The 25,955-nt window shown below is 40.7% G+C and overlaps 1 protein-coding gene across 1 annotated transcript in view; it reads left to right on the top strand.

The window, feature by feature from the left end:
* Nucleotides 1-23,628, top strand: part of mybpc3 (myosin binding protein C3) — a 39,292-nt gene extending 15,664 nt beyond the window's left edge. Inside the window, exons 9-28 of the mRNA XM_084351948.1 lie at nt 60-192; nt 499-623; nt 715-820; nt 3,553-3,719; nt 6,386-6,551; nt 7,134-7,240; nt 7,350-7,379; nt 7,463-7,602; nt 9,933-10,092; nt 10,242-10,346; nt 10,437-10,625; nt 15,222-15,356; nt 16,274-16,441; nt 16,595-16,683; nt 17,238-17,433; nt 17,679-17,818; nt 19,970-20,129; nt 20,254-20,390; nt 21,480-21,666; nt 22,977-23,628. Of these exons, the coding sequence (XP_084208074.1) occupies nt 60-192; nt 499-623; nt 715-820; nt 3,553-3,719; nt 6,386-6,551; nt 7,134-7,240; nt 7,350-7,379; nt 7,463-7,602; nt 9,933-10,092; nt 10,242-10,346; nt 10,437-10,625; nt 15,222-15,356; nt 16,274-16,441; nt 16,595-16,683; nt 17,238-17,433; nt 17,679-17,818; nt 19,970-20,129; nt 20,254-20,390; nt 21,480-21,666; nt 22,977-23,035 (2,699 nt within the window). The 3' untranslated portion in view covers nt 23,036-23,628. The remainder of the gene's footprint in view (nt 1-59; nt 193-498; nt 624-714; nt 821-3,552; nt 3,720-6,385; nt 6,552-7,133; nt 7,241-7,349; nt 7,380-7,462; nt 7,603-9,932; nt 10,093-10,241; nt 10,347-10,436; nt 10,626-15,221; nt 15,357-16,273; nt 16,442-16,594; nt 16,684-17,237; nt 17,434-17,678; nt 17,819-19,969; nt 20,130-20,253; nt 20,391-21,479; nt 21,667-22,976) is intronic.
* Nucleotides 23,629-25,955: the final 2,327 nt, after the last annotated feature.

The following is a 25,955-nucleotide window of genomic DNA, read 5'->3' as shown; positions in this document are numbered from 1 at the left end:
TTCTGACAATATGCGTAGACCTCATTGAATATTGTTCGTCTAACTTCCCTGAAACGTAGCTTTTCTCAGAAAGTTGGATCCTGCTTACCAAGTGACAAAGGGACATAAGATAAAACTGGCCATTGAGGTCGCCAATCCAGATGTTGAGGTGAAATGGCTGAAGAACGGTCAAGAGATTCATCCGACTGGAAGGTGAGAAATGAGAGAGGAGATGGAAACTATTCACCTAAGCCCCACTAGACATGCTGTACATCATGAAGCATTCAGCAATCCCTGACTTTTTATTTCTATCTGTCTCTTTTACCTCTGCTCTCATCAATACATGGATGAATGAACGCCGTACCTTTTACATCACCAGCAAGTAAGTGTCCAAGAGCAAAGAAAATTGTTAATGTTGTACAATTGTTTCCAACTAGTCTTAGCGTTATTTTTTCTGAAAAATTACACAAATATAGTATTAAAAACCTAAATCCCTAAATGTCCCTGGCCTTCCTCAAGGTACATCTTTGAGAGTGTTGGAAACATGCGCTACCTCACCATCAACCACTGCTCCCTGTCAGATGATGCAGCATACTGCTGTGTGGTGGGAGAGGAGAAATGCACCACTGAGCTCTTTGTTAAAGGTATTCAAAAGGTTTAAAAGGAAAAAAAAAAATATTTGCAAGATCAAAAGTTGCAGCTCATTCTCTCATGCTTTCATCTTTTCTCTTTTAGAGCCTCCGGTCACAATTGTGAAGAATCTGGAAGATCAGATGGTGATGAAGGGTGAGCGGGTGGAGTTGGAGTGTGAAGTCTCGGAGGAAGGAGCCAATGTTAAATGGTGAGATATTCTTCTTTGTACTCACAAAGCATCTGTCTGCTAGGAGTTACATTGTCATGCTATTTGATGATAACCTAACCCAATTGCTGGAATAAATGTTTGTTAAGTACGTTTGGGCAAAATGACAGAAAAGTTTAAACTGGACGTTCCTTTATGTTGCAGCTTTACGTCTGTTTAAGTTGAATTTTCCATTTCTCTCTTGTCACAACACTGTGCTTATGCTCTGGTTAGGTTTACGCACAAAAAGCTCTTGGTTAGGGTTAGGAAAACATCATGGTCTGGCTTAAAATACCTGTTTTGGTCGCTGCTACAACCCCAGAGGAAAGCTCGTGGCCCAAAGAGGTCTAACATAATTACACCAGTCAAGAGGTCTAAAAAAGGATTTTATTTCAACAGACAGAACATGATCAATCAAAAGTTAACCTAAACTAACCCCAAGGCCTCCCCAACTAACTACAGACTGATGGGCCGGCAAAAAAGAACAAAAGAAGGGAAGCCAACTCGGTCCAACCCTTACAGGGCCGTCGAAACCGGGCTCTCCCCTCTACCCTTCCCAAACTTTCCCCAAACTAAACCCTACACAGAAATAACGCCACAAAACTGAACCACCGGACCCACCAGAAAAAGCAAAAGAACAAACAAAGCTACATGTGCTGCAGCTGCTGCTGTCAGGACAGGAATTGAAAAGAGAGACAGACTTGAGTCCCCTCCCCGTCTTTATTGACTCCTCAATCAGCCTGACCAGGCTCACCTGGAGAGAGAAAGAAAACAACCATGAGTGAGTGACATCAGGCCAGCACATGATCAGAAAGGGAGGGAGGATGTAACAGTCGCCATGATCCCAGATGGAGATTGTGTGACTTCCTGAGAAAAATAGCCACTTTTGGTTGCCACAAAAACTTCTGGAAACGTGTGCAGGTCTCCTCAAAAAACACCTGTTTTTTGTTGCCACAGAAACACCTGGACATGCCCCCTGCTGTCTCTAAAGGTGTCCAGTGGTGCGACTCGAACTGCCTTGTTGGCTCGTAGTAACACCACCACCATCCCGTCCACCTCCTAGTGAGAAAGATGTCTAACGATCATGATGTAGACGAGATATGCCACGTTTGGTACAACCATGAACGTATCTGTGCTCTGTAGAAACATATCCAGGGGTCTGCGTTCTGTAAATTTAAAAAAATTAAGCATCACTTCCAAATAACCCTACAAAGAACTAATATCCCCCATTAAGGTTCAGTTGATGAGTTGTTGTAAATACACTAAGATATAAAATCAATAAGAAGTAAATGAGCAGATGTTGCTGTCACTAAATCAAATCAAAGCAAGTAGAAATAAGTCTTTCTTTAAGTCACTCTCACAGTGTCCATTGCTCGCACACCCAGCAGATGGCATTTGAGTTTGTCATGTCCTCAGGCAGAGCACTGACAGACTGAAGTATAGCTACAAGTCGTAAATTATCACCTCTACAAAAAGGTCCCTTCACCATTTCAGTATGTCCCATGTGACCTTTATCTCAAGGAGAAAGTTGCCACCAATGTGTTTGGGCCAAAATAAGCTTCTTGGAAATGAGGCCAAAGATCGATGTGTGGGGTAAAAAAGTGATTAATGGTGAAACAGATAAATTTAACATTACAAAAGGTAAGAAGTGTCATGATCTAAAGTAGACAAACTCAATGCAGACTGTTACAGATACATCTAGTGTACTTACCTTCAAAGGTCTATCCAATGTACCACCTCTTCATGTTAATATCATGTTTCTAGGCTGTGCACAGGTGATTGTTTTTCACATTATTATGTCATCACAACACCTACACGTTTTGTAAAAACAAGTCATATACTACATGGATGAGAGATCATAAAAACGTGATGTTGAAAGGTCCAAAAATAGGACCTGAGCTCAGATTCACTTCATCATACGGTGTCATAAGTAAACCTCAGGTCTTTGTTGGTAGCTCTCCTCAGTCTGTCGGGACTGTGGGCAGTACGTTACGACTGAATACTTAACATCACACCAACACCAACAAGGCAAAACAGTGTAAACCCAAGTTCACTCTCTCTGGGTTCATGGCACCTCTCCTCTGAAGCTGCACATTATTTACACTCATAACAATCCCTGCTAAGCGATCGCAGGTAGGAACCAATATTAGCTCGCAGGCAAGGGCATGAAATGGAAACTTAAATATTTCACATGTAAACATACATATTAAATAATTACAAAGTGCTATAAAAGACAATGAAATAATTATTGTATCAAATAGTAAATTTAATACTGTGAGTCAATTCAAATAAGCTTTATTGGCATGAATGTTTAAGTTACGTTGTTGCCTAAGCTAAATGACTTATTACTGAATTATTACATTTTACACAAGAAAGCTAAACAGATGATCACAAGATAAGAAATACATGTTGAACATTCACACTCTGAATCATTGAGAAACATTTAGTGTAGAGCTTGTTTCTCTAGTAATTATAGTATTAAAAAAACTATATATCTGCAAAATAGTACTAAAAATAAGTAGCAACTTTCTTTTGTTTGCTTACAAAACAAATGCACTTGCTAACCAGATCAAGATTTTGGCCCTCAGAATCAACAATAAATGAAAGTGTCTTATACCTAGTAGCTGATTTAACAAGTGTTAACCAGCTCTTGAAGACCTGCCCATGATTAATTTTAATAGTAACATCACTTTTAATCACAACTGTTTTCATCACTGCGTGAATTTTCCGTACAGGGAGAAAGATGGCGTTGAATTGACAAGAGACGAGTCTTTCAAGTATCGCTTCAAGAAAGATGGCTGCAAACACGTCCTGATCATCAACGAGGCCACGAAGGAAGACTGCGGCCACTACAAGGTTAAAACAAACGGCGGCGAGTCGGTGGCTGAACTCCTGGTGCAGGGTGAGTGTCAGTCATGCCGAGTACAGTATGAAACACTTTTGTCAGCGATGAACGCTTCAAGTGCACATTCTCATACCCTACTAGTAGTTGTGTGGCCTTGCCACTCCTGGCATGCTGTCTATGTTTGGGATATCGTGTCTCTTGCCTTTGCCAACGTCACTCTGCCAAGGTTACCGCGGCGTCGCAAGTCCACATGCCAGCTAAAGTTAGAAGACGTGGACCATATTTCTCCTGAAGGGCACAGGTCTGCACGAGGGACTCGGTTTGTCTCTCTGCTCTTTGTTTCACCTGTCTTTGTTGTTTGTGTTGTTGTTTTCTTATCGTGTAGATTTCTTTAAGTCATAACAAAAAATACTATTCACTGTGTTGACACTTGACCTGCTACGTTTTCAGGTAACTGTAGGAACTCCCTCATCTGTCATTTGCTTCAATATTTTAGGGCCAAATGTGACATCAATGTATGAAATCAAGTCTTTTTAATCTAAGAATGAATAAGTAGTGGTTTAAAATTGTATTTCATTACGACATGATAGATTTTTCTCTAATTCAAGTCACAACAGCTTGATGATGCTGATGAAATATCCGCACTTGGCCCCTCAGAAGTCCGATTTGTTTTCATTAAAGGTTATACTATGCAGGAATTGTCGGTAACTGTTTGTGAACACACAACAAGCTGCTATTGTAGGAACGTTACATTTGTTGTTATGGAAAGGCTGATACTTTAAAGGGTCAACTCTTCATCCCCATCCTCTCCTTCAGTTCTCACCAGCGGATGAGAGCCAATCCCAGACCTAAGGGCTGTCCACACCAAGAACGATCACTACGATAACTAATATAGATAGTTTTAAAAAATGTTTTAACTCAAGTGGATGGCAGAGTCCAGTTCTGACAGTGTGGAACAATATTTTAAGGAAGTGATTTGTTGAACGATATAAGCACTGACATCCAATCAAAATCCATCTGAATTTACAGGGCCATGAATTAGCTGGATTTTGGGGACATTTTCCAACAAAATAATGTTGCAGGAGTGCTTATAATAATGTTTTATAACTGTAGCAGAACTCTTCTATGAAAGCTAATTGATGGCATTTAAGAGACACTTTTTAAATGGTCTACTCTAGTAACAGTCTTGGATAGTTATCCAACATGCGTGCTCAGCACAGCTGTTTACATTGTCACTGATCAGTATGGACCTTACACCTTATAGCTATGGTTGTAGTCATAGTTCTTGCTCTGGATGGCCCTTAGCTCTTGTTTAGAAACTTGCTTTAAACTTCTTGGCATTTCACCCTGCAGTATTTTTTCTGTTATGCGGTGCTTTGTCCGCAGTTCTCATAGCATCCTCTTACTATAGGTGTGTGGCTTTTAGAAAGCGATGACCTTATCTGGACGCTGTTATTGGCTGACACACCCACTGCCCAATGGTTGATGCCCAGAAATGTCACAAACACACCAAAATGAGAAGAAAACAAGGAAATAAAGGTTGAGAGCAGATTGCAGACAAATACAACGCCACACACACCTAATGGGTCATAACCTCGTGATGATTGAGAGAGATTACTTTTGTATGAGTCTATATGTTTTTTAAGAAAATCCTGCAAAGTGTACTTTTTAATATGATGTTTTTTTAATATATTTGAGATATGAAATGTTTTGCAGGTGAAGGTTTGAGATAAATATGCTTAGAAGTCTTAATTTTAATCCACAGGTGATCTAAAAATGATGGATGGGGACGATTCAAACTCATCTGCACATGGACATGGGCGAAATACAAACTCCAGCGAGTTACAGCCTATTTATTTTATTTACCACCCAATAACCATTTCATTTCAGTACCATTATTCCATGTAGCAAAAGAGTCAAAAGAACTTGAAATCATCACATGACAGCCATCAGTGTTTGGTTATAGTTTGACCTTTGTGTTTTCTTGTAGAAGTCCTAGTCCTGGCTACATACTGAATGTATATACTTCTGCATATATATTCACGTGTATGTGTAATATCCTTGTGTGTGTGTGTCCCAGTGGTTCTCTTGTGTCAATTTAAACCCAACTATTGTTCCAGCTCTCAGTCTAGTTGAGTTTATCTAGCCCGTTAGTCGAGCCTGCCAAGAATCACAGGCTGCCATCATGTAGCAGGGATCAACACCTCAGTCCACAGCAGAACTCCCATTATAATGCCATTCTCACCTTATTTGCCCTCCCTGGCAGCTAGGTTACGTGAAACTCTTGTAACCTTTACCAGGAGCATGGTGTGAGTTATCTCACCCGGATAACAATTTCTTTGGGATAACTTTAATAACTCCCAATTACATTATTTCTTGTGATATACAGTAATAGCCTGAAGCTTCAGCATCTGGTCTTCATATCCTTCCACTTTATTTTCTACCATAAACCCAATTAGTTATCCCCTCTTGTGTCTGTTGCTAAGAGACAATGCACAAAGGCTGCACAAAAATAATGAACACCTCACGCTCAAACATATTATTACCATATTGCCCTCACATACAATAGCTGCATCTAATTTTTTTTTATTACATTACCCCCGCACATCATCATCTTATTGCATCTTATTCCGCCATCTCATCCAGTAGCACCTCCTCCGAAGTCTGCAGGCCTCCAGAGTTTCCATTATCTGCACTCTGAGCCTGTTTTTCTGCCCGTGTAGAGAAAGAGCTGGAGGTCTACCAGAGCATCGCAGACCTCACAGTGAAGGCAAAGGATCAGGCGGTTTTCAAGTGCGAGGTGTCGGATGAGAACGTGAGGGGAACCTGGTACAAGAACGGCGTAGAAGTCAAGTCTGACACCAGAATAAATATCACACATATCGGCAGGTGAGGACACTTAAATGGGTTGAAATGACTAGACCTTTGTTACTAGCATCATCCCAAATGTTCCCACAATGTTTAAACCCAGACAAATCTGCAAGTTTACTCAAGGTAACATTGCTTTCATTGATTCGTCTGTTGATATAACTTCTGGGAGAGAGTCAGAGAGTGAGGAAGCGTAACTGAATCGAACTATAAAAACATCTTCAGTGAACATTGGTGCCTTTGTCACATCAGATAGATTTTCACTAGCAGTGGTGCGTTCACCAACTTTTCGCACGAGTTCAACAGTGAGATCATTTGTGTTTTCGCCCCAAACAGCCAGATTACTTTCCTGTGTATTAGCTGTAACCTAGCAAGCAACAGCACGCATCAATTGTGTGTTTCTGTCATAGATGCAGTGGAGTTTGTGAGTGAGGAAAAAAAAACTAGCTGCTATGCCCCCTCACCCTGCTCTGCCCTCCCCACACAACACTCTGCAAACAACTTTTGTTTTGATTTGATAGATTACCCCTGGACATATCTTGTGTTTAGATATGCTGCATGATAATGACATCATAGTATAAACTTTTGCAAATCTTGTTTTAGGATCCACAAGTTGACAATTGATGAAGTCAAACCAGAGGATGAGGGAGACTACACTTTTGTGCCAGATGGCCACGCATTCAACCTTTCTGCTAAACTCAATTTCTTGGGTAATACTGATGCTTTTTACTTTATACACTTAATTAACATAATTTATGGCTTCATAAGCTAATCTATACTCATACAATTTCTCACTCTCTTTTTTAATTGTTTTACTAGAGGTGAAGATCGATTACGTGCCACGCCAAGGTACCATAAACTTACTTTTTGAAGCATAGACTAGTTGAAACACAAGGTTCTGCTCATTTTAACCGTTTCTCTCACCTTCTAAGATCCTCCTAAGATCCACCTGGACTGTATGGGCCGCACTTCTGAGTCAACCATTGTCGTTGTGGCTGGCAATAAACTGCGTCTGGATGTGCCCATCACTGGAGACCCTGCTCCCACAGTGATCTGGACCAAAGGAGAGAAGGTAAAACAGACAAATAGACTCTTGTTATTATTCAGCATCATATCCGTTGTCACCCAGAGAACAGTAGGTAAGGACTGTAATCTGAGGCTCATTCACTACCAAAACATCCCTTGAAAGCTGTACTAATGCTGTAAAATTAAGAAAAATGTTGGCACATGTTGTACAGCTCCAATAATAAAAGCTAAGGAGATAACCGTCTTATCATCCAACCTTTTTGAGCCTGAAAAATGAGGTGAGCTTTGTAAGCACACTGATCTCTGATAACTAATACATTTAGCTGGGACACAGAGATGTTTTAACCGAGCTGAGCTAGTACAATCCTAACGACAGCTTACAGCTTAATGCAATGATGCCTACCAGTGTGCTGATCCTTGAGTTAAGGAGAAAGAGAGGTCACATGGCCTCTCTGTCCTCCTTTGCTTTTACCGCTTTGCTCTGCTCAAATGTAGGCTAGTTCTGTAAAACCCAGTGATGGAGAGGAGAAAGAAGGGCCGACATCATCTTGGACCATGAAGGATGGGGAAGTAAGTGTGCATGTCCCGTACAAATAGGTGCCTGTTTCAAGTATACTGACTCTGAAATCCAAGTCAGTATGTTGACAGTATTGTTTTTCAATACGTTCACCACCTTTTTGTTCAGGACACTGAATAAAAGCTATGGAAGCCAAAAACAGCCTCGCTTGCAATTCATTTTTTATGCCGTTATCTCGAGATAACAAGATAATCAACTGAGAAAACAAAAGGTTGCTTCCTTTTATATTTATCATGTTCATCAGTGATCAGGAGTGCCATGCCAGCATGCATAGGTTGTGTCTCGACAACTGTAGCACCTAATTTAAGATGAAATTGTCAGATCAAGGAATACCCATTATTGGTGGTAGCTCACCTGAGCGTGCGCCCCTCGTACAAAAGGCTGAATCCTGAACCAAAGCACTGGGTTTGATTCCAATTCATGCCCCTTGCTTCACGTTGTCCCCTCTCTCTTCCCCCTCTTTTGTCCAAAATCTTCAGCTCGTCCATCCAATGAAGGTACAAAATGCCCTGAAAAATTACAAAAAAGTTTACTGCTGAAGTTTTATTGTATTGTATTGTAGCGTATCATGTTGTATTGTATAGTATAGCATCGTATGGTATAGTATTGTATTGTATCATATGGTATAATATCATATTGTATTAGATTGTATCAGATCGTATCATATTTGATCGGATCAGATTGTATCAGATTGCATTGTATGGTATAGCCTCGTATGGTATCGTATGGTATGGTATGGTATGGTATCGTATCGTATCGTATTGGATTGTCTTGTATGGCATAGTACCGTATCGTATCGTATCGTATCGTATCGTATCGTATCGTGTTGTATCGTATCGCATCGTATCACCAGATTACTGCATTGAAAAATTATTGTAAGCATTCTCGGCTTCCGTAGGAATCTAAATACATTCCAGAATGAGGGATGCATAGGTTGAGCAAGGAAACTTGCTGTTGTGTTACAGTTTGAGTTTCGAGGGAATGCTCGCAGCCACCAAAACACAAAAGAATGAATTGAACGTATGTGTTTTGCTCACATGACTTAGTTTTATAAAGAACTAAGAGCAAAGTAAAACAACTGCATGAGGTGTTACTCAGTACTACACAGTTACTCGTCCATGTTAATAAGGTAAGTGCATGTTTTAAATCTTCCTACTGGCAGACACAGGTCAGAGGAAACTGGAAGTAAGTACACATTTGTGTGGCAATTAAAATAATCTTTGGATCACATACTTAGATATATAATTGTATAATCAAATAAAGTCAGATGAGAAATATTCTGGAGCTTTGCTATAGTGGGGAAAAGATACACCATCCCTGACTGTCAGATTCAATAAAAGATACTTTTGTAGTTAGTAAGTAGTCATTGAGTTAAGATTGTTTTTGTCAAAGTACAGGAGGTTTTTTGTTTTTCCTTACATGCTGAAGGTTTCTCTTGAAGTCATTTTAGTTACTGTTGTAACTAACTACTGTTACAGTTTGTACTGTTGTTCAAACTGCATGAAATCAGTACATGGAGACAGCTGCCTTGGTTTCATCTCAGATGGCACTGGTCCTGCATCTGCATGCTGACATCTAAAGATGTGTGTTCAAATCGACATGTGTTGTTCGCTTTGAACAGCGTGATTTTCCCAAATACTGGAAGAGGCTTTGTGTTCATCATCTCTCCAAATGTGGCGTGATTTTGAAATGCCTCTACTACATCTGCAGTGCAACAAAACAATCAGTTTCAAGTGAGAGGAGGTGTACAAAAGGATACTCCACTCAGGCAACAATCTGCTCTGGCTCTCGTTGCGTAGGTTGTCACAGAGGGAGACGGTAGGGTCCATGTTGAAACCACCAAAGGACACTGTGTCTTCACCATCGAGGGGGCCGAGAGGCAGGACGAGGGAGTCTACTCTGTGGTGGTTCGAAACCCTGCAGGGGAGGACACTGCAGATATCAACGTGAAGGTTGTCGGTAAGACAGAGAGCAGTCTGTTTTCATTATCATCAGTGTGTAGACACAAGCATTAATTACCACACAACAATCAAAGCAGTAGAATCAGTTCATGTAGCGACAAATATTTGATATCAAATGGATTAACTTTCAACAATGTTTTTCCTCAGATGTTCCTGATCCTCCCCTGGCTGTCAGAATCGTCAGCGTGGGAGAGGAGTCCTGCATCGTCCAGTGGGATCCCCCTCTGTTTGATGGAGGACAGCCAATTATTGGTAAAAAAAAAAAAAAAAGAAAGCACATTATATGCTTATTATGTGTATTAAAATGCAATGCAACTTAATTTGCTTCCATTTTAACTTTAGGCTATGTGCTGGAGAGGAAGAAGAAGAAGAGCTACAGGTGGATGAGGCTGAACTTTGACCCTTATCCTGAAACAACCTATGAAGCCAAGCGGATGATTGAAGGAGTGGAGTACGAGATGCGAGTATACGCTGTCAACGGCATCGGCATGTCTCGTCACAGTCTGGCTTCGCATCCTTTCGTGCCAGTCGGTGAGTCTTTACCAACAGGTTTAAACCGGCTCATATCCAACCTGTTAAATTCCATTAATCATATTCAGACATTTGCTCCACTGCGTGTTCATGTGAGGGCTGATGGCAATGGAGTTGACATGTCTGCATTTTTACGGCCCTGGGGTCATGTCAGGCCTGGTGTGGGAGGTCTAAAGTTTCAGTCAGGTCCTGGGGCCTGGTTGACTTGTGGTCATGACAGGAGAGGGTCATGTCTGCTGTGTGTTTATTGTAATCCAAGAAGTCTGTGGGACAAAAATACTGGTCGCACATACATGATCCACAGGTCATTTCTGTGTAATGTAAATCATGGGGGTTAGTGTGTGTGTGTGTGTGTGTGTGCTCTTTGAACTATGACATGGAACAGACAGATTGTTGTATGCCGGGTGACAAGGAAATAACACACCACAGTTATGACATGTTAGTTTAGTTGTTAAAAAACTGTGTCCGTGGCTCAGACTGGTAGATCAACCCTCGTCTTCCAGCGATTTGTTGAAGTGTCCTTGAGCAAGTTTCTGAACAACTATTCAAAGCTCCCAGTGGTCTTTGATTTCTTTTAAAGATCTTAAGGGGAAAAAAGGACCCTGAAAGTTTTTGAAAATAGACACAAATAGTCATGGGTCATTGAAAGTGCTTGATCCAAGCTCCTTGGATATTGTTTTTTTTTTTTATGTCCCATTGAGCAAAACACATCTAAAAGATTTCAACTCAACGTCGTCCTTGAACATTTAAAACGTCCACTTAGGAACCAGAATGAAACCTTGTGTGACATTCACTATTGACAGGGTTCAATATGAGGTGAAAACAAGAAAATACGCCATGAATCCTTTCTTTTTATCCACAAAAAGCTGTCCAAAGGACATCTGCTAATGGAGTTGAAAAAGATATCTAAAATGATGTTTTCATTTTGAACACTATGTGTTCACTGGATGTCAATGGTGAACATTAACAAGATGTATAAAGTGGAAAGTAAGTAGGCTACATTCCACTGTATGTAATGCATGTGTCTCTCCCACAGTTGTGTCATTGCTTCACACCACCTGCCTCCAGAGTTTGTAACGGTCACGTTGGTGCATGACAGAATGAGTCACACGATGCATGTTACAGATAGCAAGCGAGAAAGGGTGCTCTAAGAGTAACAGACCTTGATCCACTCACTGTGTCCGTCGCTTGAATTTGAGAGAATTGGGTTTGGAAAGTCTTGAGTGTTCACTGCTGACTGCACACTTAAAAAAATAAATAAATGCAGCGCATGCAGTCCAAAGAATCTTTCCTCTGTAACATAGTATTCATAGCACTGCATTCATGTGAAGTCTACAGCCCAGAAAAATCACCATTATCACATGACCACTTGCAAATTATTTTTCTGACAGTGACCAATTTTTTAATGAAACTAATTAATAACATTTTTTATAAGTATAGTAATTTTGTGTAATGTATTACGTCCACCAGGGACTGAGAGATACGCTGTCAAACTAAGAGGTGTCAATCTAACTGTCTTTTCATTATTTTTCTAGCGTTTGGCCTGTTCTATATTTTTGTTCTTGTTATTATGGCGCTATTTTAATTAGTGTATTTTTGTGGTTGAAATGTGAATAACGACCCCAGGAAGACTAGCAACCAGTCAGTGGAAGCTAAAGGGGTTTCATGACAGATTAAAGTAGAAGTAGTCCAGAGGTCTGCAGCTAGTGCTACTTTATCAGCCTGATGCAATGGCTTAGGTTTGGATTGCCTCTAAGTCTATCATTCATTTTTTTTTAAAGTACCATCTCATTCTCCACTTGTTGATTTAAGAGGGAACATCATCGTATCCAGATGGCCAATCGTTCGTAAGACAGCTGATTAGGAAACTATCCACGGCATCCCTCTCTATAAATAATGGCTTGGAAGCACTGGGCTCCGCTGGGACCAGCTGCTTAACACAGAGGGGTTCAAGCTACTGTGGAGGAGGCTGCTCCAAAGGAAGCGTTGCTGTCACTGCAGCAAAGACAATAGCAAAGATAGACTGTCTGTGTGCGTGAGAGAGAATGAGAGCATAGGTTGAGCAAGGCATTTTGTAGAAGAGGCGGACAAACATCAGCTTCAATCAGCAGCAGGACTGCATAAGCCTGAGACAGGATGACGAAGCCTAAACTTCCAAAAACAGCTGAGAAGAAGCCGGTGGAGGAAGAGAAACTTGTAGAACCGGCACAAGAGACCCCAGCTGATGCTCCAGTGGAGGCACCGGCAGAGGTGGAGGTGGAAGCCAGCAAGCCTGAGACAGAGACACCTCCACCTCCTGCGGCAGAGCCGGAACCAGAAGCCAGTAATGAACCAGCAGCAGCAGCAGCAGACTCCCCTGCAGACGCAGCTCCCAGCGGGGAAGAGGGAGCTCCAGCTGAGAATGAGACACCACCAGCAGAGGGTGTCCCCCCAACAGAAAGTGATCCCCCCGCAGAGAAGACCCCTGCGGAGCCTGTTCCTGCAGCTGAGCCAGAGCCAGAGCCTGAACCTGTTGGCAGTAGGCATTATTTGTTTTTAAATGAAATAGAAATAAAGCATCATTTTGTTTTCATGTTACTGACAATGGGGAAATTGTCAAATTGTCTGAATGTTCCACCCTTTTATTTTTCTGTCATGTACATGCTTGACAGAGTCGAGCATGGTGGATGATGTCGCAAGTAAAAGACATCTCTGTTTGAAAACATCTAAACGAGATTCTTGCCGATCACTTACTGTCTGGAATACCCTGAGCTACTTTTTGAAACAAACCCTCCTGCGGTGACGCACAAGGAAACCCTTGACCTCTGACACGCGTTTCCATCATTTGCTTTTACTGTATACTTAGCCTGAGTCCTCTGACAAGGAGTCCTGACCTCTGTGACGACAGGGCCACATCAACTAAATTCAACACCTCTCAGTGTGTCCTCATGTTGTCAACAAGTTGGTGCAGCAACACAAAAATACACGGCTGCGTAAATACTACCTCAGAATGAAAATGTGTGTAGCCCGTCTGGTGACATCTGAGAAAGAAAATATTGCATGGCCACAATTCAACAAGGCGTGGCAATTAATATTGATTCAATACTAATAATGAATAGCGCACATTGCTTTCTCTATGAAACCTGCTTTTGGCGAAAGTGATAGTGATATTAAACACCAGAGTGGTACCAAAACTGCACGCTGATATGAAAGACAAACACAAGAACCAAAACCAGCGGAAACGCTCCGAAGCTCGGCTTATCACGAACGAAAATTGAAAGCATTAGTGGAGTTTCCGAATTTTGATAATGAGTCTATTTTTTTGGTGATACTATTTTTTCTCTTTAGCTCTCCCAAATTTACCGCTACCACCGTCCCCTCAACCTCCTGACATTAGTCAGCTCATGTTCATGTGAACATAAAATGACACATATTGTAGAAATGTTAATTGGACATTGAACATTGGACACGTATACATTTGAACATATCCAAGGTTTTCAGAAACTTAAAATACCATAAATTCTATTCTCACGGCTGGGCTCTTAAAGCCAAGCTGCACTGATCACTCTCAACTATTAAAACACAAATGTATGAATCTACTTGTTGGTGGAGGTTGCTGCTCTAGACGTGCTTTGACATTTGCCTCAAAATGAAAAATGAGTAATCAGTACTAAAATAGCCATGTGAGTGACGATCTTGGAACAATCCACTGTGTCCGCTGACATTTTCAATGTATCATCAAGACTTACTCCTAAAGATTTAAACTGGCATGTCGTGATCTATCACCATTATTTATCTCTATAAGCAGTCATTTATGCATCTTTTGTCACCCTCCACAAGTCGTCCTGACCCACACAGTTTTACATAAGTGAGCCAGTAAATGAGAGAAGAGGTCTTAAAACCCAATATTAAACACTGTATTAGTAATTTTGCTTCATCATTTGCTTTTTTTGCTTGAAAACAAGGCATTCTAGTCTCGGTTGTTTGCTTTTGGCACGTCCGTGGTGAAAGCAGTGCGTGGGAAGTAGCTGATGAACCAAAGTTTTCTAATGTGCACTCAAATCATGTCATTTCATCCCTGCGGGACAGAAGGTACAGCGGGCACTTAGACTTCAGCCCAGCTGTGAACTGTAGGTCAGTCAGACAGCTCATCTTTCCCGGGATGACATAAGCCGGCTTACTACAGGCTAATAGACTGTTTTGATAACTGATAACACAAATATTTGATATCGCCCGGATCAAGCAGCCTGTTGTTAGATTACATGCAGTAATACTCATTTACGTCACCCTTAATAGATTCATTTATTCTGTGGGTGGGCCTGCATGATGTCTGTGATTGTTTCTAATGCTGTTTGTTGAATGACTGTGTCTTTTCTATTTTTCCTCTGCTGTCCTCATTAAGACCCCTCAGTCTCATTCTTTATTCGATGATGGTTCATAAAGATACTGTGTGTATGAAATGAGATGTTTGCTGTCAAAATGCTTTGTTGTTGTTTTTTTCTTATGTTGCATAATAATTCAGGTTCATCCACTTGTCCATGAATTAATTCAGAATGTATTTGATTAATGCTCTAACTGACTAACAGCCCATTTATCTGCCCTCTGCTTCACTCTCAGCTCCTACAAGTGCGCCCATCGGACTGTGCGTGGACGACATCAGCGACACTTCCATCTCGCTGAAGTGGCGTCGGCCTGAGAGGATCGGCTCGGCAGAACTCGAGGGTTATGGGGTTGAGTACTGCAAGGAGGGCAGTAAGTGCCGGAGCTGCTCGCCTGCATGCTTTTGATTAGGAAGGTTTTTAATAGCATATATCGTCAACGTTTACACAGCCCACACAGGACAGTCAGATTACCAAAAATTATTGTCAGTTGGGAACAGGATGAGAGTAATCCAGTGAAGGAATGTAAGTATGCTTACTCAAGAACTCTTTCCTACTGTCCAATAAGATTTTTTATAGCTTCAATTAATTGTTACCCCAATTTGAAAGATTTAGTTTGAGTAGGATTGTCGGGCCACAAGTAATTTTGAACACACATAATTGTGGTAACGATCAGGTACTGACATCCACAGCTGAGTTGTAACAACATGATCAATGCTATTCACATCACCTGTCAGTGGTTTTAATGTTGTGGCTGATCGGTGTATCTGCCACACCTAATAAAAATGCCATGATTTATTTACAATGTGTTAATTGTCAAGTGTTAATTTGTGTTGTTTTACTGTTACGGGTTGTAAGCAACAGGCTTGAAAGAACATGTAAATGAAAGCTGAAAGCGCAGAAAAGAGTTTCACAATTTATCTAAATCCCCAAAGGCTGTCAGCTATCAACAGTCAGGGTAAAATAAATTACAGATAAAAGTTTATTGTTTTCACGCGTCTGTCGACACGTCAGTTTAGATGAAAGCCTGAGCAATATTTCTCGTAATGTGTTGTGCTCTAGGTGTGCCTCCAGGTCGTCAGCATTATAATTATGTGACCAAATTAACCTTTCCTGGAATTCTCTATTAGATGTCTTAACTTGTAGTTACATTTGAATTGTACTTGCTGTCATCAACTGTTGTTTCTTTCCAACATACATATCTCAGCTCAGAGGAACGTCTATCAGTATTTTTCAACTTTAGTTCCATTTTAAGTGAATCAAGTCATTTCAATGTGTTGTGTGTTGCAGCGGATGAATGGTTACCAGCCATCGAGGGTCTGACTGACAGGACAGCTTTGACGATCAGAGGTCTCACCACCGGAGACAAGCTGCAGTTCCGTGTTCGAGCCCACAACATGGCGGGACCCAGCGCTCCCGCCACTCTGGCTCAACCCGTCACCATCAGGGAGATAATGCGTCAGTACTTTTAGATCCGACCCGCTTAACGACTCTCTTGGCCCTAATGAGACATGATAACCAAAACTTGTATATTCCAAATTTAAACTCACTTCTTACATCTTTTCCAGTCCTCGTCATGACTCTGATTTTGTGCTTTTCCTTTCCTCACAGAACGGCCTAAAATTTGGCTCCCCAGAAATCTCCGCCAGACTCTCATCAGGAAAGTTGGAGACACTGTCAACATTATGATCCCATTCCAGGTGCAGTGTACATCAGGCTAAATCCATCAGACACCTTCTTGAAACCATCACTAAAACACCAAGACGCTGTACTTTCTACAGTACAAACACCACGATAAAGGCCTTTACCCACCGGGGATGAGACAAATAAACAATGCGAATTTGCAAAATTGCAAATATGTTGCTTCAAAACTATTGGGCCCCGGGGATCTTTGGGGTCGCAGTGCAGCATTAAATGGTTCGCTGAAAGGTAGAGAGAGGTTGCATTCACCAGGTTCATCTACGCTGACTGACCCGGGGCTCCAGTCCGGTCCTTATTTATGTATTAATACGTTAAAACACCAGTTACACACAAACTCACTCTTGGTAGATCGGCACTGCGAATTATTTGTACGAAACGTCTCTAGCATGTTAAGACCTTTAAACGTGAACGAATGCACAAAGATAACACACAGATGGTAATGTAGTTGAAGACAGTTTATCAGTGGACATTGCTCGTTTTTATGTATGATTTGTAATCTGACACGCTGTTTTGAACTGAAACCCTCTGTCGTTTGTCTTTTGTGGTCATGCAGGGTAAGCCTAGGCCAAAGGTGACATGGACCAAAGAGGGGGAGCCTCTGAAGCCCACATTCGCCAGCTTGAGGAACAGCGAGGTGGACACGATCCTCTTCATCCGCAAGACAGACAGACACCACTCGGGGAAGTATGATCTCCAGGTGCAGATTGAGAACGTGGAAGATTCAGCAAGTGTCATGCTGCAGGTTGTCGGTAAGCAGGACTGAACAGATGGAGAGCTGGCTGTCGGTATGAAGGGACACTGCCACCTTCTTAGCTTCAAACTGTGTTCTGGGGAGCTTATTTTCCTCTGAGAACAGCTTGTTTATTCAGTTATGGAAAAAATAAGTTTGAGTGTGTATTATTACCTCATTAACATTGTAAATATTTCATTTCTGAGTTTGAATTTCTTCTCTAAAACTACACAGTGCCCCTTTAATGCTATTTTTCCTCTGTAGATCTCCCAGGACCGCCTGAGGCTCTGAAGATTATGGATGTTTGGGGCTTCAATGTGGCACTCGAGTGGAAGCCGCCTAAGGACAACGGTAACTGTGAAATAAGTGGTTACAACATCCAGAAAGCTGACAAGAAGACTATGGTGAGACTCCACACACTTTGGGCCTCGCAGCAGAGATTACAATTGTTTTTATTTTATATTCCAAAGAAGCTGAATGTTGATGGCAAGAAGTTATTATCCAGATTAAAACATTTTAGAACAATGAGCTGGACGTAAACCTTATAAGTATGTATGTTCATGTGACATTAGAGGTCTGAGTGGGTTTAAAAAAATGCCTGAACCTAATGTAGATGTATTACAATTTAAAAAAAAAAAGCACATCCACATTGGACCAGGAGACAGTCAGACTGGTTTTCAGTGACTTCATTGTCATAAAATATTATGGTTTTATTCTAACAAGCTGTTTACTTAGGTGATTGGTGAAAATCAAGATTCCACTAAAATCCCCGTTTACATGCAATAATGAGCAGCTGCAGTCAGAAAGTGCATGACGCGCTCTTGTGTCGGCTGAAAAAGCACATTTTTCTATTTTGATGATGATGCGGCAGCTTTGATTCATCCTGAATACAACGAGAAACTAAAAAATTTAAAGTAATTTGGACCTCGTTTAACTTCAAGTCAGGTCTTGGCTACTTGGAACCGAGTGGACTCGTGTTGTTTCATCTCAAAGCTTCTCGTTTACTGAAACTGATCCATAGCAGCCATTTAGCCTCTATGAACATGAATGAGTGTGTCTGTACATGTGGGAGGATGAACGCTGCGTGGACACAGAGGGATATTTTAGCCTCTCTTGTGACATATATAAACTGTAATCAGCCAACGCTGAGCACACAGTCTCCTCTGTGGGCCTGGAGTGATGCATTATGGGCCGGTTGGCACCATCCTCCACCTCGGGCTGCCAGGAACAGTGTTGGCCAGGAATGTCCTAATCTGATCCTCGTAGCCTTGACCTGGTCCGGATTGTCTGCTCAGTGACGCAGGGCCATTGTTCTGCTGCCCAGGTCGGCTGATGGCTCATGTTTCACCGGAGTCATTATTAGATCAAATTAATTTCACTCGCGACTCTTTATAGCAAGCTTGTGGATTCTGATGATCATGTTACCAATAACAATGTACTGTGAACCTGTTTGATGTCAGAGATAACGGCTGATAAGTGCTGAGGACACTCGTAGTTTAAATGTAGACATATCGTATTTCATCCTTGCACTTAAATAAATTAATTTAAACTAAGAGCAAGCACACAACGCCTTTAGTTTCAGGTATACAAAAAGTCACAGCAGGGATGTCTCTACATCATGATTGTACAACGTTATTTGTTATTTTTTTATGGTTAAATATGATTTGTGATTGTGTGAGTGAAAAGACAGTGTCACTTTATTAGGGCTAGAATGGATGGACCTGTTTCTGCCCTTAAGTTATTACTAATTATTTTATTATCTCATGCTTAACCTTAAAATTAGTTACAACTCCCAAATTTACTCACGATCAACCCACTGACTTACATTTGTATCCTGAACTACAAGCAGTATTCGCTCAAATATTTGATTGAAAGTGGTACAAGCAAGGTAAAATGTCATTGTAGTTTGTTTTGGGTTTTTTTTTTTCATAGTTATCAAATTGTCGTAGGAGTAGCAGTCTAATTGCAGTCTTCAGGTGCAGGTGTTTTAGGGGAGTTAACAGAACCTGACAACTAGATACAGAAAGTGTTTTCAAGAAGGGCAGCAACCTGTTATTTTCATTATTGATTAATCTGCAGATTGTCTACAGGGATAACTGAATGACCATTTAGTCTATAAGATGTAAAAAAAAAAAGTCCAAAGTGACATATTCGACACCAAGTTTGATACCACAGGGAAAATTGAGTATATACATTTTGGATTTTTATGCAAATATAAATAGAACAAGGCTTATTAGGCTTATTTTGTGTAAAAAGTAACAGCATCTTAGTTAATTTACTTCTGGGGTTGGTGGGTCTTGGTGAGAACAAAAAAACACAACTGGTGCTGACGAATCAATACTGCAAAATATCAGTTTTGAAACCGTTTCAAATACTCAGAATCAATATGTATCTGATCTGTTCGATCCGGTGACTGTCACATCCAATCATTCATTATGATTGATGAACTCATTTAGTCACATTTCCTTTTAATTCGTCACCTACCTGTGCGACATCCACCGTAATTTCATTTTGAACATGTGAACCTGAAACATTTTTCTGTGATTTATATAAAGGAGTGGTTCACAGTCTACGAACAGTACAGGCGAACCAACTGCGTCGTGTCTGACCTCATCATGGGGAATGAGTACGTCTTCAGGGTCTTCGCCATAAACTTGGTGGGCCTCAGTCTGGACCCCTGCAACACAAAAGATAGCGCTTACATCCAGAAAACAGGTGGGCAGAGTGTACAACGCAGCTATGATTTTGATTTTATCTCCTGCAAGTATAAACATTACTGTATTAAATTATAATGCAAAAAAGTGGAACTGACTGTCCGTCTGTCTGTCTGTCCCCTCAGGTATTGCGTACAAGCCGCCCAACCACAAGGAACATGACTTCTCAGAGGCTCCCAAGTTCACACATCCTTTGGTGAACCGCTCCGTCATAGCAGGGTACAACGCCACCCTCAGCTGCTCCGTCAGAGGAATACCAAAGGTGAGTAGGGTCCTTACATGGAAATGTGCGTGAAGAGATATTTGTGATCCAGTTCAAAGAAAACAAATCTTGGATGAAATCAGATGTCAATTAAATGCTGTTTTGATAATAGCTGCCATTATAACTTTAATATTTACTCCTGGTCCATTGTGTAGCTTGTCCTCAAGCTTTCAACTGTATCACAGTAGCCATTACAATTTCATTTGGAGCACTTTGAGGACTTATTTTGTCCTTGTTTGCTTTAAAGTTAAAGGACAAGTGCACTCAAAAATGAGAATTCAGTCATTATCTCAGTTGTTTCACCCAACTTTTGATCAACATGGGGGTGATGTTGATCAAAAGTTGGGTGAAACAACTTTGCACCATTCTCCTAAACAACTGAAGTAGATGGGGACTTGTTTTTAAAAAAATGCTATTTACACCCTTTTAAAAGCCACAATCTTCACTGTAGCTGCTAAGCTTCAAGTTTTTGCACGCATCCCGTCTGTCGTGGGTGCATGAGACTTGCTAATCCAAGTCACTGAAAGCCCTGAAACCCAAAATTGATTTGAAAAGACATTATTTATGCGCTTGTGCACCCACCTCAGGTGGCATATGTGCTGGTACGCTTTTAGCTTAGCAGCTACAGTGAAGACTATGGCTTAAAAAATGGGAGTAAAAAAGGTCTTTTCAAAACTTTAGCATCTTGAGGCTTCTGGAGACTTGGATCAGGGTGGACAAGCTCAACGGAGCCTTTTTATTCTCTTGCACTGCTATTTTTTTTAACAAAGTCCCCAATCTCCCCATCTACTTCAGTTGTTTAGGAGAAGCTCCAGAAATGTTTTGTGAACCAAGAAACTTTGTGTGACTTTCCATCGGCATGAGGGTGAGTAGTTTGGGTGAACTGTTCCTTTAAATGTTAATGTTCACTCCTCTTCATGCAAACATTTGGGGATTCGTAGCAGTAATAAACACCCTGTCCTCAGTGAAACAGTATCCATCCACTTAAATCCAGTGATTATTCTTGTTAGTAGTGAAGCAGGACTAATTGTGCAGTGGTGACAATGAATATCACCTGACATGATGTAATCCTTTGTCCTGCCTTGTTAGCCCAAAGTGACCTGGTACAAGAACAAGATGGACATCTCTAATGAAGCCAAGTACCGAATGCTCAGTAAGCAGGGCGTCCTGACGCTGGAGATCCGTAAGCCCTGTCTGTTCGATGGAGGAGTGTATACGTGCAAAGCAGTGAACGACAGCGGAGAAGACATAGTGGAGTGTAAACTGGAGGTTCGCCGTAAGTATCCAGCTGGGTGGTACAGGGACAAACACATAGGGCACAAACTTTTTCTCATGACCCACTCCTGTATCCTCCTTTACAATAAAGTAGTACCAAAGGTTGGGTCTTCATCTTTTAAAAAAGGGGAATCTACTTGAATATTATATCACAGTGTTTATAGTAACAACAAACACAAACATGAAAGTATTACGTCACGTGGTCAGAATCACAACCCCAGCATTGTTAACATGAATTTATGGATACATTCTGAAGGTTTAAATAGATCTTAAAGCCGTGATCCATCCACTCTAAATGAGCGTCTCCCTCCTTCTTTTAATTCTCACCCTTCACTTGATGTTTTGTCCTGTCACGCTTGAAACCAACCTGTGATCCTGAGGTTAGACCCAACCCCACCCCACACTGTGATAATTGCTTCGGCAGGATTTGTCAAATCATCTACGCTTAAAGACAATTATCTGAAGAACACTTCTTCACTTGAACTTTACTTCCTTACTTAACATTTAGTAGAAGAAGTATAAATAATAATAAAAAAAGATATACACTAAAAATATAAATTATATAATCAATGGAGGATGTGACTTCACAAGATTCCCCTTAACTTTCCTCAACTCACTAGAAATGCATCACCAGCAAATCCACTGTTTTCCTATGATACTGTATGGTTGTATATTCCTAGTGTTTTTTAAATATAATATTAATATTAAAAGATAATGAATAATTACATATGATGACCAGTTACGCTTGACGTCCCGCTCCACAGCTGTAACACACTGTTTTGCTAAGGCGTTTATGAAGCAGCTGCACCTGTGACAACAAGTTTCTATGTGATCGGGGCCGTTTGGATTCACTTTCAACACTCTGAAATGCTCTAAAATCAACTATACATTTGCTGCTTCGCAACAAAATGGTAGACAGAGTTAGCATCTAGCTGGTCAACAAAGATGGTGGAGACCAAAAACGGAGCTAAAAGCGAGTGAATATTGCTCTGTGTTTGCTGGATGTGTAAATATTTTTGTTGACATTATTGCTATGTGGACTTAAAGGATAATTCCACCAATTTTACACATTAAAGTGTGTTTACAGGTCATGGGGAGAACTACTGCATATGTGAAAAAAAGTTTTATAAAGTCTTTTGTGGCCTTTAAAAAATAATATATCAGTATTGTGTTCTGGTTACTGATACCCCCACGTGGACAAAGAAATCTGTTATTACAATTTTAATTAAAAGTTGAACAGAATGTAGTTAGTATTTGGTTTCATAATTTGTGCTAAAAATTTACATCTTGACTTGTGTCCATGTCTTGTAGCTCAAATCGCTAAAGAGGAAAAGAAAGAGGAAAAGAAGCGAGAGGATCGAGCTCCCTGAAGAAGACAGGATCGATTTGTCTCCATCACCTCCTGCATGTTGACTGATTTGTGTAATGAGAAACTCCTCATCTGCTTCACAAACTGATTAGCCCATATCCTTTTTTGTTTTTGCCCTACTTTCTTCTGAAACCATCTGGCATCTGCTCTTCCTCACTGTCATGTTTCATGTTTCATCATGTATACCACTGGATTCCTAAAGTGACTGGAGCTCATGTGTGAAGTCAAGTATTTATGTTTTATTTGATAAATACACTATTCTGTACTCGTTTCCAAGAGTCAAAGAAAGAAGCAATATTTATGAGTTTAATTTATGATTTGTCATCTCGCTTATTTCAGCTGATGACGGAATCCATTACAGTGTTTTGATTTGTTTGTGTGCATCCAAAGATCAATATAAATGCTTCAAAAACACAAGAGTGGATGATTTCATTCAGTCATAATAGAGAAAAAGTAAGAGAGACCACTTCCTTAAATTGCCAACATGTCGGTTATAGCATCCGTGGTATTCAGAAAACGTCAAAAGCATGTCACTGATACTCAGAAGTCCAGCGGAATGGACAAGAGTTGTCAGGGGCTTAGTTTTATTGTAACAAAGCCTCGCTAAATCCAGTGGTGTGAGGCATGTGCCTAATGTGCACGCCACAGAGGGATGTATGTGAAGGGATGGAATAACTGAGATGTCCTTATACCGCTGAGGACAAGTGTCAGTGAAGTGGAACACATGGTGCGGTCCGTCGAGCAGGAGCCGCTGTAACATCACTCCACAGTTATTCCTTTGATGCCTTCAATGTAAATATTTCCTGTGCCCTCTCAACGTACAGCTGCAAAAGATCCGGTGAGGCTCACGCATGTCCCCAGGCAGCTATTAACACACATGACGAATGTCTTACAGCGCCTCCATCTCTGCCAGGTGTTTTGACACGGGGTTTCACCAAAATCCACAAATTACATGTGAAATGGCTGCACGGCTCAAAGCTAAACAGGACAGATCAGATATCATGTCTGTTTCTTTGTACAATCACAGAGGTTATTTTTCACTCATCACAATGTTACAGCTCGGTGCTCGAGTGACAGGAGCCAGCAGTGGTGGACAACATGACTCGTGGCTGAGGGTGAAAGGAAACTCCACTGATTCACTCAAATGGTCTGATACGTCCTAACAGAAGAGGGAGGAAATAAAATACCACCACTTGGAAACAATATCCAAGTAAAAACTGTCTGTTTCCACTTAACTCAAAGCACCAATACAACAATAAAGAAATGCTGTTAGAAGTTAAACTCATGCGGCCAATAATGTTAGGCCTACTGGAGTTCAGGTTTTGCCATCAACATCTATTTAAAGTAGCAGCAAAACACACTGTACTTGATTACTTTCCGCAATTTAACATCAGCATGCTAACATGCTAGCAGTGACAATGCTAACATGCTGATGTTCAGGTCTGCAGTTTATCATGTTGCCATCTTAGAGGCTGTTTACACAACCATGGCTTTTGCACAAAATGGCAAACTTTTTTTGCGTTTTGGCCACGACAACGGCGTTTTTGGGGCCTGACGACACAAAACTTTGGAAACCAGGTTTCAGTGTAATTTTTCTGTCGTCTTGTAAACTGGCAACACACAATTCCTGTGAAAACTAACAGCCATGCACGAACCGGACAACAAGAAAAATGGTGGGCCTCGAGCTGTGTGCTGCTGACTGAGTTTCTCTCCAAGAGTGTATATTTGCTGCACCATTACTGTGATGTGATGACTCACTGCCGTGAAGAAGAAAGCATTCATGCAGAGGTGCATGGTGTCATTCTGTGGTGTTTAATTGCAAAATTACACCACCACCTACTGGCCTGGAATGCATACTACAGCTTTTTCAATCGTTTTTTGCGGATCGGTGCGTACGAGGACCTTTTTCTCTTCAGTTTTTTCCGAAAAAATGTCATCATGTAATTGGGGCCTTAGTTTAGCTTGTTAGCATGCTAATATCAACTGATTAGCACTCAACACAAAAAACATCTGAAACAGATACAAACAAAACATTTAGGTATTTCATCATCAACCAAAATATTAATTGAAATAAAGTTTTGATCTAATGATAGCACTGAATTAAAGTTAAAGGGAAGTAAAGGAAGTTCTTGCAGTTCATCCCGAAGGGGTCGTGAATGTGTGTGCCAAATTTAATGGCGTCCCATCCAATAGTTTCACAAAAATAACCCCAAATTTAACTTGACGTTTCTGCTAAAAGAAAGTCACCAATCGCCAAAGTCTTTTACATCGTCTGAGAAACACGACGGTCTGTACCAATTTTTTATTTTATTTAGTATATGAGATATTTCAAAGTACAAATGTATATTTTGACCTCATGGTGGCGCTGAAGGAAAAGTTAAGGGATCACCAAGGTATGATGATTCATCCCCTGAGGAACATGAATGTCTACAGGAAATGTCATTGGCTGTCCATCTGATGGTTGTTGAGATATCGAGGTGGGACCAATGTAACGGACCAACTGACCAACATTGTTATCTGTTGAGCCTAAAAATGGCTTTTTGGGATATTTTGTGAGCAGATAGTAGACATTTAGTTATCTTTACTACAGAATTAATATGATTTCTTTTTAGTTTGCTGGACTACTTGATGGTTCTCAGTTTGGAGTTTATATCACACATTTTGGTAAGAATCATGATAAGTCGGCGTTGAGTTGAAGAACTCTGCAGGGAGTAAAAAATGTAGGATTATAGTCAATATTTTCACTTTAAGAGGATCTGATAGATTATATTCAGTCCCAAAAATCTACACAGCAAAGCAAAACTGCAAAGCTGGTTTGGTGAGACAGATGTGATATGACAACGAGGTAAAGAGCACAATAATTTCAGATATACAATAAGATATTTAATGCAGTCAACTGTCACTGCAGTGTTTCCATTTTA

Source organism: Pagrus pagrus (assembly GCF_965226575.1).
Source record: "Pagrus pagrus genome assembly, chromosome: 1".
NCBI lineage: Eukaryota > Metazoa > Chordata > Actinopteri > Spariformes > Sparidae > Pagrus > Pagrus pagrus.
Note: the sequence above shows the minus strand (reverse complement) of the source record. Positions and strands in the feature narration are given on the sequence as shown.